We start from the raw sequence: 16,726 nt of genomic DNA on the forward strand, positions 1-16,726 counted from the left end.
TTCCCCTCCTGGAGATGACTTCAGCTGTTCCCGCAAATGGCTGAGTCCATGGGCACAGAGGTTCCTGGCTGCTGGTGCCAGGACCAGATTTAAATGGACACCCTGTCACTGGTGAGGTGTCACCTTCTGCCAGGGAGGGGCCCCCAGCCCACACCAGGGACCAGACCCTTTCCTCCCACGCGAGGCAGAGTCTCCACTGGCCTCGTGCGGGTGTGCCTCCCTCTCTCTGGCCAGGAACTGGGTCTAGAGACTCTAAGAACAAGGCAGGGGGAAGGAGTTTCTATGCGGTGGGAACCGAGGGGAGACTCTGTAGTCTCTTCCTGTGTGTAGGAAGGAGGGGACAGTCCTGGCCCACCCCTCATGGTTAACCAAAGGCTGCTGCAGCCCCTCCAAGACCAGAGGGAAGGGTCTTTCCAGCGTTTAGTCAAGGAAGCAATGCCCCACTCGAAAACGTACGAGTACAGATTTTGGGGGGTGGGTGATGAGTGGCTGTTGGTATTCAGGGAGGAGGGAGCTCTGTTCTGGCTAAACAAATGTTGCCCCTGCCAGCCTTGGGCTAGTCCTTCGGGAAAGCAGGGGGACATCAGAACTGCTCCGCGGGCTGCTGCTCTGTGATCTACTCACATCAGTGCTTTAGAACGGCCCTCACGGGCTCTGGGTTCGAACCCATGCTTTGCTGCTAATTTGTCTGAGGGGCCTTTGGACAAGTCACCATCTGTGAATAGTGTGTGAATGCAGAGCCTCATCTCAGGCTGCTGGGAGGGGCGATGAGAGCACAGAAAGCTCCCAGCAGGAGTCCCAGCACACGATGGATGCGCACTAAACGTTCATTCCCTCCCCTGCAGGGAACATCAGGTCCAACCCCTGGGTAAGCCCCTCACTCCATCTCTCCCACACTTTTATTTTCTAAATCTCAATGTGAGAGGTGGTTAAAAAGAGCACAGGCTTGGAGTCAGGCAGATGGGGGTTTAAATTCTGGTCTTGTTGTTTCGTAGCTGTGTGATCTTGAGGTACATGCTTAACTTCTCTGCTCCGTCCCCTAACCAGACCTAGAAAACTGGTAAGAGTCATCTCCACCCTGCACGATTGCTCTGAGGATGAATGAGGCCAGCTGGTCAGACTCGGTGTGTGGCACGTAGTAGGTGTTCACTTAACACTGGGTCCCCCACCCCACCCCCACCCCCTTTAGTTACCTTATTTAGTTTCTTTGCCAAGAAAAGGTTTACTCCTGGGTCGAAGATGGCTACTTGTAGGGTCAGGGGATTATATCCTGCAATGTTTCTCCCATAGAGGGTTGGTAACCTTGGCCAGGAAAGGCCTCTTGAAAACCCCAGGGCCACTTTCCCTGGGTATCCAAGGACAGAGACCTATTTTTAAGCCATCCCAGCAGCGTCCCAAATGTGCACTGTGCCACCCCTGAATGATGCCCGCTCATTGCCCCAACCCAGCCTTTCCTTTGATCTAAAAAGAGCCCAAGGAAATGGCATTTACTGCCAGGAGGATGGCAGGAAGCAACAGCTCCAGCTTCTCTGGCTGCCGAGATGACGGCCTCCAGCTTGCTGGCGTTCAGCAGATGGCATCCTGGCTGAAATTTTCATCAGATTCCGCTCCACCGGCAAAGGGAATTGCCAACTGCGAGGACAGTCTATTCTAGCCCCTCCCTCTCACTAGAGGATTTAACTAGCCTTTTACTGAGCCTTCGTTATGTGCCGGCACAGGCCTTTGTGGATTGAGTTTACATTCTTCCAACCCTGCAGGGTAGGTTTGACCACCTTCATTTTCCAGAGGAGGAAACCAAGGCAGCAAAGCTGGGCAGTGGCAGGAGAGGGCCAGGCTCGGGCCCTTCCTCCCATCCCTGTCCCCTCTCCAAGGCGGCCGCCTGTGGCCTTTGGGGGCGGGGGTCGTGTGCCTTGCTAAGCACCATGACAGCTGTACCGGCCCCTCTCCCACCGAAACACACCCACACTCCACTCACACAATCTGATGTACAACTTCAGGGGCTTTCTGAACCGCACAACATCCAACCTCAGACTGTGGACCTTCAGTAACAAGTCTCTGTTTCAAGTGACAGAGGTAGGAAGCAACAGGGTGCATGTGTGTGCTCGCGCACGCGGGCTTTAGAGAGGAAAAGGCAAGGCTGGCGTTTGGCAAGGCTTCCCGTCACCCAAAGCAGGGCGGGGATATCAGTCTCCTTTGGCAACAGAAAGTAACTTTTCTATTGGTGGGTTTGAAAGTGGATTAGAAAAAAATAACCAAGCCTCCTTCACCTCTGCCAAAAAGGGCAGTGACATGCACCCAGCAGACGGACTCCAGCCTAACAGGACTTTGTTCTCTGTTTCAGAGGCCTGGTCGGCAAGCACCCAGGGTGGAAAGGAGCCAGCCCACACTTGGAAACCGCCACCAGGCTCCTCCCCGCTCCTATTCTCTGCAAACAGAACCCGGTCAGCACAGTGCAGCCGGAAAGGCACAACACTCCTGTCAGCAGCTGCAAGGAGGCCCAGGGGGGAGGCCGGAGGTCACGCGACACCGCTCGTTGGGAGAAAAGCCCTCTCCTTCCAGGTCTAAGTGGCAGCCCTCTTGGCTCAAGTGGGCTCAGATGCACTGAGTTCCCAGGGAGTGAGGTCATCCCAACGCCCCTTCCAAGCGTGTTCAGCAGAGTTGGGATTCCCAAGCTGGCTCCGACCCTCTGCTGGGCCCCTCGGTCGAGGTCTCTTCTTGATAAAGGGACCCAGGAAGCTCCAACTTCAGAAGTGCCGGCTCCCAGGGTTAGGACCCCACTGCTGCAGAGGGTGGGGGGGAACGTGCCCTCATTCTTTTTCAAGTACATCACTTCCTCCTTCATCTGACATTTAAGGAGCGTCTGCTCCATGCCAGGGCCGCACTGGCTGCAGGGACGCACGCACTGACGAGCCACACACAGTCCCTGACCCCAGAGCTGCGAGACCAGCAGGGGGCATGGACACAAGACACCATGACTGCACAGGGTGGTCAGCACGGAGGGCTGGGGCCATGGGGATGCTTCTCAGAGGGGCCACTCTGCAGTCTGAGGAAGAAATGGCTGGGGGTGGGGCATGATAAAGGATGGGGAACCGTGTTTCAGGCAGAGGGAACAGCACAGGCAAAGGCCTGGAGGTGAGAACAAGCCGAGCGCGCTTGGGGAACTGCAGGGAATAGAGCGTAGGAGGGAAAGGGGAGGGTGGAGAGGGAGTCAGGAGCTACAACACAAAGGGTCTTAAAGGCCTAGCAGAGGAGGTTAAGGTCCTCAAGAAGGCTCTGGGGGCCACTGAAGGGTTTGGAGAAGGGAAAGAGCCTCTGAGGATCCGTCTCTCTGAAAAATGAGATTCAAGTCCTGGGTCTTCCCACAGAAACTGCCCGTTCCTTTCTTCCCTGACTATCAAAATGATCCGGCACAGCTGGAGCGGGAAAACCAGTCCAGGTTTCAAACGCGGCTTCTAACCGCTGGCACAGTCCTGTCCCTTGGCACCTGCCTCTCCTCCAGGTAGCTGCTGGCAGCTGCCTGCTGAGCCAGCTGATGGGCCAGCGTTCTCCTTCTCTTTGCCCTGATAGCAGCCACTCCCCCAGCCTGGGTGGTGCCCAGAAGCCTGGCTGTTCACTCTCCTCAGCCCTAGATGGGCACCTTCAGGGCCCCTGTCCCCATTTTGAAACAATAGGTCCACTGGCCCTGCTTTTCAGGCTCGAAAGCAGCTGGAAACTCTCCTAGAACACCAACTGTTCTCACCTCTGGAGCTGAGGAAATGCTCTTCACAAACCCCATGGCTGGGTGGTGTTTGCTGGCCCCGAGGGGTGGGAGCCCACCTCTGTGGCACTCCCCGTGTGTGCCGGGGGCTCACCACACGGCCCATTCACTCATGGCCGCACCCTGCCAGGTGGCTTCCAAGTGAAGAAACTGAGGCCCAGAGAGGCGGACGTCCTGGCCAGAGACCATCCAGCCTGTGAGGCTAGTGCCTGTTTTTGAATCTGGTCCCGTCTGACACTGAAGGTTGCATCCTTCCTGTTTCATGCCTCATTCCTCCCAAGGTCTCTCGCTTACCCCCTGACCTACAAGAAAAAAGTAGGCTATGTACAAGAGGCATAGGCCACCTTCTGGGACAGAGGTGGAGCGAGGCCCTGGCTTGGTCTCAGAGAGGGGCAGGTGTGGTGGTGGATGTCATCCATCAGCCTGTTTTGAGCAACTCAAAGGCCACAGGTTGGCAGAACTTGGGACGAACAACAAGCAACATCTAAAAAAAGGAACGCAGTGGCAGATTATAGCAGGCGGATGGAACCCCAGAGCCTAATGTCTCCAAGGTTTAAAAGGGGATTGGAGGTGGGGCATGATCAGAGAGGCAGACCTCCCAGGGGGCCATCCGGAGCCTGGGGCTGGCCCTCCACCCACCAGACTTCCTGGGATCCTCCTGACAGTGCCGAAGGAGGTGACTGCTACCAGACCCACTGCTGGTGAGGAAGGGAGGCTCAGATAGGCTGGGAGAGCTGCCCAAGGCCACACAGCCAGGAAGTGGCGGAGTTAGCATTAGAACCATACCAGCCTGGCTCCCAAGGCTAGGAAGAAGATGCTATGGGTGCTTTGGGCAAAGTGTAGAAGTTATCCCTAAAGGGAAGGAACAGAGTCTGGCACACAGTAGGTCCTCAACTAAAGTAGATTCCTTCCCTGCCATGTCTGGCTTTGAGGCCCACAGAGAAGTGACTCAAGGGTGCCCCTCCCACTCGCCTTCCTTCTCCAAAGATCCAGCTTTCTTTTTCCTCTCCCCCTCATCTGTCAGACTGGCCTTTCTCCAAATGTCTGAGGGCTCCCAAAAGCCAGTGAGTATAGACTGAGGATGCCTGCAGGAAGTCTGCATGGGCTTCTGCCCCTGACCCAAGAAGTAAAGGATGAATGTTGGAAATGCAAACTCAGGAGTCCTGATAAGAATCTCCACATCATACGTCCTAAGCTCTGATGATCTGAGAGTTGTTGGCTCACTGGGGCCTCTCTACATCCTCACGAACCCATTCCCCAGATGAGGACATTAGGCCCAGATGAGGAGGGGAGGGCCCAAGGTCATGGTGCAGGCAAACAGCTGGGTCAGGATTTCACTCAGACCTGAATCCAAAGCCATGCACACACTTAACCATTATGTGGAATTGCTTCCCTAGCCAGCCAGCGAGTACTTCAGGGATCTATTGCAGGGATTTGAGAGGTGAGACCCAGCAGGACCATTTGGTCCTATTGCTCCTCTCCTTTTCATCAATTTCAAGAGCACAGATTCCTTGCCTTCAAGGAATCCAACATCACCTCTGGCAAAGAGGGTGAGACATGCCCATTTAAAGAGTCCCCATCTCATGCTGGCTCAGACTTCTCATGGAGTCTCCGATTTATTCCTCATCACAACCCCATGAGGGGGGTCGCCGTCATTCTCCCCATCCTAGAGATGGGAAATGAAGGTTCAGAGAGGGGAAGTGACTTGCCCAGGGTCACTTAGCTTACATAGAGGAGAACTGAGGTTTGAACATGAGACTACCTCCAAAATCAGTGCTCTTTCCACCATCTCTCCTGGGATTCCAGCCAAAGACCCCACCTGTAATCTCTGGGTGACCCTTCGCAAGGCTCTTGTCCTCAGAGTCCTGATCTGCCAACTGGGAGGTGGGACGTGGTGATTCTGAGCATTCTCGGAATTTATGAGAGGGGTGGGCATCTCCTTGGGGAAAAGGAAAGAAAACACGCGCCTGAGGGATATAATTATGATGTAAACAATGGGTAATGTTGAGGATGTAAACAGAACACACTTGTTAATAGCTGTGGGCCTTGTGCCGACTGCCAGTACTGCCCCGGACACCACCCCCCCACCCGTATCCCCAGATGGTTTACTCATTAAAGAACTCTCTCCCCTCTGCCCAGAGGTGATACAAGAGGCCAGCTCTGAGCTGCCCTGAGTCCTGGTAATAAGGAGAATGAAAGGGAAGGGAGGAGAGCGAGCTGGCACTGATATCCAAGAATGGCTGCTGCTCAGAAGTACCTGCTGCTAAGTGTGGAAAATTGCTGAGGCTGGGAGGTCACAGGGGAGGGAACAGACCCAGAAGGGGGCAGGTGGCTTCATCTTTCTGTGCCTCAGTTTCCTGATCTGTAAAATGGGGCTAAAGCCTCCCAACATGCAGAACTGGCAGGGGGATTAGAAAAGTGAGAGATTATGAAGGGCCCTCCACACGTTCAGCAGATGAGCACTGGCTAGCACTTCTTATTAAGACCCCGGGATCAAAAGGCACCTTAATGGACAATTCATCCCGGATCGATCTGATGCTCTAGTTGCCTCTACAATGTCCACGTCAAGTCCCAATTGGGCTAAACACCAGTGCCACTCTGGCAAAGGGTACTTTCTCCCCCACTGCCCTCATTCCACTTCCAGATAGCTTCCACAGTTAGAAAGTTCTTCCTTTGACTGAGCTGAAATCTCATGTGGTGTCCACACACGTCTGGTCATGTCTGTGCTCGGTCCACAGTACCCTTCCCTATCAAGTCTGCTCCCCTGCCTCATGGATCTGCAGGCAGCTCTCAGGTCCCAAGGGTCCCCAGGCTATGCTGCTGGGGATCCTTTGCTCCTCTGGGGCTGACGTGGCCCTTGCTTTGCTCTCCAGAAAACTCTCAGGACATCAGTCGTCCCCTGGCCTGCCTTGAAAGGGGGTTGAAAGGAGATCTACACATCAGACTTTGGGAATGTCAGCTGGAGTCCCCATAAGCCACCGGGAGAGTGGCCCTACCCCACCATGCCTAAAGGTGGGATGTGAGATAAACCACCTCAGAAGTAGGTGAACAACTGAAAAGAAATTTGCCAGACAGATCTAAATGCTCACAGGTTTCTGCTCAATACTATGAAGGCTTCCAGGGCAAATGTGAAATGCCCCCCACCTGACCCCCTGTCTTGACCTGGCAGTCATCCATCCCACATCAACACTGCTTCCTTCTAGTGGGAATCATGTTGGACTACCCAAGCTGTGTGCCCTTAGGCAAGCTACTTTCCCTCTCTGTTGTCTCAATCGTTATATGGGACTAAAAATAGTAGCTCTCTCACAGGGCTTGTCCTGAGGGCTAAATGCAGGTACCTGCTGAGAACAGTGTCTGGCACGGCCTGGCTGAGTGATACAAGCTAGTGGTTATTATTATTCTTTTGTGTCTGTCTCCCTTGGGAGCACCAGGCCCAGCAGCGAGCAGGGGTTTGTTTGTCTAGTGAATACATAATCATAACAGGTGCCCCCTGTGAGCACTCACTATCTGTCAGAGGCTTTGCAGGCCTGAGACGTAACATCACTATCTCCTTTCTGCAAAAAAGGGAATCAAAGCTTAGAGAGGTCAAGTCGTTCGTCTGGATCATAAGGGGCAGAGCTAAGACTCAGACCCAGGGATGGAGGCCCCCAGCCTGTGCCATTACCAACTCTGTTAACAATGACAGCACACCAGGGGGACAGGATGCTCCCGGCCTGCAGGAAAGCCTGGGTGCAGGGTGACAAGGGGCGCTCGCCCTGGCCCCAGGCCCTTGCTGACCGACTGGTAGGGGCTGCCTGGAGCTCTGGGTAGCAGCCGGGCTCAGGGGAAAGGATGTGGGTGCATGGTGACACCTGCCAGTGGGGGGTGGGGATGGCCGAGCACGGGCCAGCTTTTACCAGGCGGACACGTCAGGAGCCTGAGCCCTAGTCAGGCAGGAGGAAGGGGTGCAGAGCTCCAGTTCACCCCTTCTCCTCCAGGGCAGGATTCCACCTTTTTAGTTAGAGTCTCCAGGCCTGGGGCGAGGTGAGCGGGGCTGGTGGATGGACCTTTTCTATGGGCAGCATCATCCTGGCTGCTGGGGACAGAGGCGATTCACCTTCCCAGGACAGAGAAGGTAAGAAGGTGCCCCTGCAGGAAGGACAGCTTGTGGGGAGGGGGGACTCAGGAGCTCAGGATGAGGCCAAGGGGCAGCAGCCCCAAGAAGCCCCAGGGGGCAGCGCCCCATAGTGATGGGGGAAGGGGCTCTGGGGTCAGGCAGGCTTGGGATCAAATTCTGTTCTGCCACTTCCTAGCTGCCTGACCCAAGGCAGGTCTCATGACCCTTCTGAGCTCAGTTTCCTCATCTGTGAAGTGGGAGACTACTTCTGGAAGGCTCGTCCTGATGGTTTAAAGGGGATGAAACAGAAAAAGGGCCTGGCATGGGGCGGGCGTGCTGCAGCTCTGACCACTGGGCTACACCCCCCAGGTGGGCGCTCACAACCTACCGCACGCTGGGCCCCTTCCTCTTCCCTCTCTGCTTTAAGCTCTCACCACACACCTGGCTTCTGGGCTTCTATTTTAAGCCCTTATAGAGCACCACCAAGTACAGAAAGCCCTTTGGTCCAAAAGAGGACAGAGCTGACTCTTCTTGTCCATGGGGAAGATTAAACAGCCTGTTCTGAGCAGCCTTTGCGGCCCAGCCCAGCAAACACAGCACATCATCCTGGCGGGGAGTGTGGCATCTGAGAAAGCTAAGTCTTCTGACTGCAGGCCGGCCTGCAAGAAACCACTCTTCCTCTGACCTGACCTCTACCCACCGCTTTGACCTCATATTGCTACCACCACTTGCACTGGGACCCCCGAACTCTGCAGCTCCCCCTTCACATGCCCCGTTCTCCCTCCCCTCAGGCCTTTGCACATCTAACCCTCTGCCTTGAACAGCCTTTCCCATTCCCTTGTGGCTAACTTCTCTGCTTTCCGGTCTCAGCTGGACAGGACCTCCTCCAGGAAGCCTTCCCTGCATCCTCCTCTAGGCTCTCACAGCCCCCTGGGCTTCCCCTCCCCCACTTACCAAAGTGCCCTGTCCTCGTTAGTCTCTCCCACTAGATTTGGAAGTTTGGTGAGCCGATGCAAACTGCAAATGCAACCTGCCAGGCAGATTCTTCTCCTCAGAAATGAGGTGTCTTGGACAGGGCTCAAGGAACCCTTGGGAACTGCTGTCAGTGCTATAAAAGGGATGACTCCCAATCCAGGCCCTCAGCTCGGGGCTCGTGGTCACCTGGGGCAGAGCTTTCAAGGCAGGAAGTGAAGGGCGCTTGTCAGCCAGCCCCACCTAGGGACCCCAGGGGCAGGCCTGAGGCCTCTCCTGTCCATGGTGGCAACAATAACCATGACAGTGACTGCCCTGGACGTTGTGCCAAAGCCTTCGCCCACTCTGTTCCGTTCAATGTTCACTCCCACCCACTGCGGGGAGCTACGAATCCTCCCCACTTGCAGGGAGGAAACCGAGGCACAGAGAGGGGAGTCCTTGCCCAACATCACTCCACTGGGAAATGGCCGCGCTGAGATTTGAACCCAAGTAGCCTGACTCCAAGATGCATGTCTAGACCCGGACACCAGACCTCCTCCTGCTGTAGACCAGTGAGTGGGCTCACCATAGCCCTTAACCACTGTGACCCACGGAGAGAAATGCATTTGACATTGTGACATGCAACACGCACAGGTGCACGCACACGTGCACAACTGAAGCCAAAGTTTCTGAGGCCAAAATACTCTTCCTACGCGAAGGCACTCGATATTTTATTTTTTATCCTATTCTATGTCATTAGGATTTTTTTTTTTAAAGGTGGTCATGCACGACCCACAGTAGACAGACAACAAGGCCAGGCCTTGTTCGGGGTGTTGGACATCGGCCCCTCCTTCTTTGAGGCACAGGGTAGCAGCACCTTACGCTCTGCAGTGATATAAGCAGTCACGTGACCTGCTCTACTAGAGCATTCTGTCCCTCTCCCAGCAGTGGCCAGCTCCACGGGGCCTGCCTGTGGCTGTCCATCCCATTCAGGGCGGAACCCCAGGGCTGGCACACGACACATGCCCAACAGGTGTCAGATAAGTGAACGAAGGTGCACAGTCAGGAAAACGCAGAGCAGGGCACACCCCAGGGTCACCCAGCCTGGGCACGTGGCACTTAAGCGGAGATCAGGATGGCTTTGGTGCAACTGAGCTACAGAAGAGGCAGAAAAAGATGACATTCGAATGGGGGAGGCAGACATTCAGTTGGACTTTCCTTCAGATGTCGCCTCCCCCAGGAAGCCTTCCCTACCCCCCTTTCCTGCCTGGGGAGAGAGAGAAGGAAGGGAGAAGAGGTGGGATAAGAGGGTAAAAACAGAGGGAGGCCCCAGTTCCTTCTGGCTCCAGATTCTCCACAGGCAACTTCTCCATGTTTCCTATACATTGGACAGACCCATTCCTCTTCCTCACTTCCACTGATGGATAAGACTGCTCCATCCTCTCCCCCAACGCCCACGCCAGCCCCCAGCATCCTCGCAGGCCCTCACCAAGGAACCTTGACTAGTCAGGGCCCCTGACCATGTGTTGACAGCCTGGTAGGTTTCAGGGCTGTTGGACGAACCACTATCACTTTGAGAGGCTCAGGCTCAGGCCTCTAGCTCAACTGGGAGGCTAGAAAAGTGATTCTTCATGACCCAGTGGGAGAGAGGCAGATGGGGCCAGATAAGACGGGCAAGCCCAACCTAACTTTACATTGTGACTGGGTAAAGGAGGAAGAGCCGTGCAGAGAGAGGGGAACGTCCCTGGTTGGGTCATCCGTGCAGCCGCCGTGATGGCTGTGAGAGTGACAAAGGCTGCTGTCCTCCCTAGAGCTGAGACGGTCCAGATCCAGGGAAAAGAGTGGCTGCCAGGCCCTCAGAGCATCACCGCCCACTGCCAGAGGGCAGCAGATCTGACCCATGTAGGCCCAGTAGCCACACGGTTCCGTATTCAGGTCAAATAAAGAAAGAGGCTCTACAGGGAGGGCACCTGAGTGGCCCAGTAGGAGCAGATGCTTCCGGTCTGGACGTAGCATTTGCAGACTGATCATCTAGGTTAGGAAGATTGGTTCTCCCCCTTATACCGGTGAGCCTTTGTCCTTTACCTTTCCAAGCTTCCATCTGCCTCCCTGTAAGATGGGGATAAATATAGCCCCTCTAAAGCGTTGTTATGAGGATCTGAAACAGGTAATGTGGGTAAAGCCCTTGACTCAGGGCTTGGCACAGAGCAGGGTCAACACGCTTCCCTCACTCCAGAGCTCCAGGATACCACTCACTGAACTAACACTAGAAAGGGCCGTTGACTTGGTCAAGCATAGACTGACTTAATGATTAAACCCAACCGACAGTTTGAATTCAGACTCTTCTCCAACCAGAACTACGGGTGAGCCCCAGAGGCGTGTGGAGGGAAGGGATTGAAACGTGCTGGTGGGAGAAGGGGGAGAGTTCCTCCTCCCATCCCCCTCCCTGCTGGAATTGTGCCCTCCTCTCCCCCCAACCCCACGCATGTTTACACTTTTCTTTCTTTGCTTTGCAAAACCCAGATTAGGGCTAAAGGAGTGCAGAAAAAAGGACCATGTAGTGTATCACAAACAAGACAGACCTGGGTCTGCTAAGCCCAGCTTTACCACTGCCTTACTGTGTGAGTTGGGGCAGGTGTCTCAACCTCTCTGTGCCTCAGTCTCCTCATCTGTAAAATGGAGGAGAATGGCACCTTATTTTGCAGGTCTGAACTGCAACTAGAAAGGGAATGGGTAATGCACACAGTAAGAGCATAGCAAGTGCAAATTCCCATGCTGAACCCTGCACACTTGTTTATGGGCCATTGATCTGAATTGCTGATGCCCTTTGTGAGGGCCACCAAGGGGCTTTCCCTCAACCGATCACAAAAGACATTCTTTTCTGGGGCCATTTCCTTACTATATACAATAGCATGCCAGGTGTGCTCTGGGGCACCCAATAAATGGTATCTGAACCATGGATGTCAGGGGAAGACTGCAGGACTTTGGAGCTAAATAAACCTGGATTCAATCCTGGTTGTGCCAACTGGTTGGCCCATGTGAAATGGGATGCGTCATTTTACCTCTCTGAGACTTGGTTTCCTTATCTGTAAAATGGAGATGATAATCCCTACCTTGCAGAGCTGTTGCAAGAACTAAATTCATTCATTCAGCAAATATTTACTGAACATCTCCTATGTCCCAGCCACTGCTCCAGATGCTGAATATACCCCAGTGAATAAAACAGGCAAAATCCTCCCTGGGGAGACAGACGATAAACAGCTAACTACATGTACAGCATGGCACATGGTGAGCCATGCTAAGAAAAAACACAAAGCAGGGGAGAGGGAGTGGGAGACGATGGGGGCAGGGGCAATGGCAGGAGTCGCGTGAAAGAAACAGGGGGAAACCATGTGGAGATCTGGGGTAAGGATGTTCCAGGCAGAGGGATTGGCAAGTGCGGAAGCCTTAAGGAGAAGCATGCTTGGCATATAAATGAAGCCACATATGCAGGAAGCCTGGCATGGAATCCAGGTGCTCGGCAAATGCCAGCTCTCTATTTCAAGTCCCGTAGAAGGAACCCCACGCATGTGTCCTTTTCCTGAGAATGAAAGCACAAGGATTTCTACAGGGCAACACTGAGCCAAGTGTTCTTTCAGCCTAAGATGCAGGCAACATGTGAGCTCCACCGCCAATTTTTGGGCTCCCGCCAGGCACCAGGCTCTGAGCTGGGCAATCAGGGATACAAGATGATCAAGACGTGGGCTCTGTCCTCAGGCAGCCCCAAGGCGAGTAGTAGAGACGGGTGATGACAATGCAAAGTGGTCTGATGAACAAGCAGAGACAAGAAGGTATTTAGGTGGCAGAGCAAAGGTGTGGGTGGTCAGGGAAAGCTTCCTGGAGGAGGTGACAACTGAGCTGGGTTTTGAGAGATGGACTAGACACTGAAAGGATATTCCAGGTGTGGGGAGCATCACGTACTGAGCACAGAGGTGCAAAAAACAGCACAATGTGTGTGAGAAACTAATTACGGGCAGGTCAGAAAACAATAAATGTTTCTTCATGTTTTTGGCACCTACAGCCTGATGTGGCACAGGAATGCCAGTTCCATCTCCTTCCTCAAACTCAATGCAAGCTTCAGCACCAGTGGAGCTTGAATTTTCCATGATCAGCTACTGCCGTGAGTAACCGACCTTAACCCCAGGCTCCCAGCGCGGGGTGGCCCTGTCCACAGAGAGAGGGCCGAGTGGGATGGAGACTACATAAATATCCAGCTATATTTAGCCCGCCTGGCGTGCCTCTGTCCCTTCATCTACCCCAAGGCTGACCCACAGGTGGCAGAATGGCTTTTCTACTAGAACAGCATAAACATTTCTTAATTAAGAAATCCCACAAAGGGGCTCATGTCTTTGTGGCTGGGAGGACATCTGCTGCTCTATTTACCAATATTCCTGGACACCTCCAGACTGGGTGGCGGGTTCTCCCCAACCCATTCCCATCCCCATGCCGTCAATAGCCCTGGCCATAGGAGGCGTGGCCACTCTCAGGTAAGAGGACCTGGATTTGAATCCCATCTCTGCCACTGATTAACTGGTGACGCTCTGCTGGTGACTTCACCTCTCAGAGGATTTGGTAAATTCTGTGTGCAGTGGCCTGAAAGCTGCCCAGGGGCTTATAAAGCAGAAGGAGGGGCTCCTCTCCCATAAGCAGGCCTTGGGAATGTGGGGCTCAGCACCGTCCATTTCAATCCCTTCCAGAGGAAGAAATAATTATTTTTTGATATATAATTATGAAGGAGAGAGCTATATGGGACTGTTAGAGCATAGAGGAGGTGATACCTCCCTCTCCTCCTAAAACCTCACATATGTGTCTCTCACCTTCTGCCTAAAGGCTGCTACAAATGCCCAGCCTTAAGGCAAAATAAAGATTTATTCTAAAGACTTGGCAGGGAGGAGGGTGGGCAGACAGACATAGGTCCCAATCCAGACCCCCTCCCCACTAGCAACATGGCCTTGGGTGTGTCATTTCGCCTCCACTGAAACTCAATTTCTTCATTATAAAATTGGAATACACACCTTTACTGTGAAGCTTCTTTGCATATCGCGCTGGGGTAGGCAAAGTGCCAGACACTGAGCCTCCAAGCCTTTGAGCAGCGCTGATCTATTCCCACAATTATCAGGTATTTTCTAGCAAGGCCTCTCTGTCTTCACACCCCCACCTCCTTCCAGCTCTGGATCCCCTTACTCTGGCTCCGGAAATTCTGGGGCGGTGTTAACTAGGGGGCGATGCGCTCGACAGCGGCGACTGCAAGGGGCTAGAGAGCTCCCAGCTGAGCAGACACCAGAGGGGGGCGCAGCCAGGGTGCGCGTGGGAACGTGGCCAAACCAAGGCAGCATGTACCGCGGGGGCGCTGAGCGGCTGGTAACTGAGGTACCCCTGCGAGCACCCCCCCCCAACTCTCAGCCGCTGCAGTCTCGGCACATCGGGCGGCTTTTGGCCGTCGGAAGCCCTGTGGAGCCTGGTTCCATTCACCCCCCTGGAGCGCCCCGGGCTCCTTCATCAGCGCCCTTGGGCTGGAACAAAGGCAAGGGGTCGCGCAGCATCGTCCCAACGGCCCCTTCGCGCATCTGGCCAAAGCCGGGAGAAAGAGCACCGGGGTCCCCAAGGTAACCAGGACGCGGTACCCGCCCTCCCAGAGCGCAAAGCTCAGCCGCTCCGCGCGCGCTGAGCCGGGAGTCGGGAAGCACCAGAGATTCCAGCCCGCCGCGCCCGCCGAGGGCTCCAAGGGTAGGTGGGGTGGCTCTCCGGAAGTCACCCAGAGGGTCCCCCGAGGAGAGAAGAACCCCAGCGCCCGACACCCGGGAGGGGCTCCCCGGCGTACCTGGCAGGGTCCTGTGCACAGTGTTGCCCATAGCTGCGTCGGGGCGCGGCGTTGGCGGTGGCGCGCTCGGGACGCACGGAGGCTAAATACGCGGTGGGCCGGGAACCCGGGCCGGGGTCGGGCTCGGGCTCCGGGGCATCGCGGCTGCACTGGCGAGCCGGCGGGCTGCAGCTGGGGAGGGTGCGGTGAGGAAAGCAGCGGCGGGAGGAGGAGGCGGAGCCACCGGCCGGGGCCTGCCGGCTCCGCCCCCGCCTCCCGCTGCCTCCAACCACGCGGAGAGGGGCGGGGCCGCGGCCGCAGCATCTTTTGAAAGTTTGCACCGGGAGGCGGGAGGGGAACGGCCGAGCCTCCCGCCCTCGCGGCTCCCGCGCCCGGAGCAGGAAGGCGCGCTGGGCAGCTAGGTGCCCTCAGGATGCCAGACTCGTTAGCCTGCTGGCCTTTCTGTCATTAATTGCAACACTGTAAGAAGGCCTACGTGTGCCAGGCGCTGGGCCACAGGGGGGCCAAGCCCTCGCCCTGCGGAGCTTCTATGCGGGATGTTGAAGGTGCGGGGGTAGGGGTGGGGGATGAGGAGGTCCGGGACGGAAACACAAGCACAAGGTCAACTCGGACAGTGTAAAGGGCTTGAAAACAGTTCAACCAGGGTGATGGGTTGGGGTGGGATCTCGTGCCTACAAGTAGGAGAAACCTAGACAGTGTCCAAAGGTTGGGAGGAGGGAACATACATTCATCAATTCACTCACTCGCTCATTCATTAAAATATTTATTGAGCACATCCTCTGTGCCACAGGCTGTGCCGGGCACTGTAGATACAGACAAGCCATGCTAGTCTAGTGGTGAAGACAGAAATAGCAAGCAATTAAGATCACATAATATAATGATCAAAGCCAGGAGGAAAATAAAACAAGACTGATGGGGTAACTCTGCGGGGCTCAGGGAGAACCTGGGGGCGTGTCAGCTCCATCCGATGCACAGCAAAGAATCGGCAGGGGAAGAGCTGGAGACAGTGTCTCTGGCAGAGGGAGTAACAGGCATTCCTTATTCATTCATTCACCCCACAGATCTCGGTACCTCTCCTGTGCAGGAACCCAGACCACACTCAGTGGGGCATGAAGCCTGCTAACGCCTGCCTTCATTGGGCTCCATTTTTCAGATCAGAACACTGAGGCTTAGGAGGTGAAATGATTTGCCCAAGAAGACCCAATTCCAAACCAGTTTTTTTTTTCCCGGCTTTACTTTCCATGCTCTTGTAACCTTTATGACCTTATGAAATGTGTTATTACCCCCACTTCACAGATAGGCAGATTGAGGCGCAGAGAGTGGAAAACAGGTGCTCCAAATTTCCCAGTAAGGGGCAAAGCTGGCCTGGAGATATGTGATTGAAAGATGGGTATCCGGGAGAACAAGCCCCCGCCCGCCCCCAGCCTCCCAGCTCAGTTTCTCTGGTGCCTTCTGCCTCGAGTGCCTGACCCATCCCAAAAGGGTTCTCGTCCTTCAAGGTCAGCTCAAAGCCTCCACCTCTGGGCAGCCTTCTCTATTCCCCACCACACCCTGATTTATCATATACGTCTGAACATAAGGTTGGCTTGTGTTTGAGTCACAATTTCTCATATTACGGGTACTCTCTCAGTCACTTATTTTTTAAACACAAAGTCCTGTTCGGGAAAGGTGCAGTAGTTCCATATACCCTCAATCCACGTGAGTTTGGGATGCGTATAGAGGTCAGTATTATTATAAAAGGAGTCTAGGAAATTTTACTCATATAAAGCAGTGCAGTGCAAATAGGATTTTGTAACTGCAAGTGTCACAAAGGTAGGGTCACAAAGGGTGACGGCAAGGGAGGTTGTCGTAAACAGGCCTTTTAAAGGTCACTTTCAGAGCACCCAAATAAGTGGCAGCGTTGTGCAGATCACAAATGCACACCTGCAAATGAAGCCCCAGCTGTCCTAATGCAATGCAGATGGTACCTGCAGAGGGGACACAGTGTCCAGTGGTCACCTGACACTTGGATCCAAAAGGGCTGTGTTTTAGCATCTTGGTCCCTGTGATTAAGATGTGCTCT

General features: G+C 54.6%; 1 protein-coding gene across 1 annotated transcript in view; it reads right to left on the minus strand.

Moving 5' to 3' along the window:
* Positions 1-14,812, minus strand: part of NEURL1B (neuralized E3 ubiquitin protein ligase 1B) — a 40,477-nt gene extending 25,665 nt beyond the window's left edge. Inside the window, exon 1 of the mRNA XM_060008383.1 lies at positions 14,665-14,812. Coding sequence (XP_059864366.1) covers positions 14,665-14,695 — 31 coding nt within the window. The 5' untranslated portion in view covers positions 14,696-14,812. The remainder of the gene's footprint in view (positions 1-14,664) is intronic.
* Positions 14,813-16,726: the final 1,914 nt, after the last annotated feature.

Source organism: Delphinus delphis, chromosome 3 (assembly GCF_949987515.2).
Source record: "Delphinus delphis chromosome 3, mDelDel1.2, whole genome shotgun sequence".
Lineage (NCBI taxonomy): Eukaryota > Metazoa > Chordata > Mammalia > Artiodactyla > Delphinidae > Delphinus > Delphinus delphis.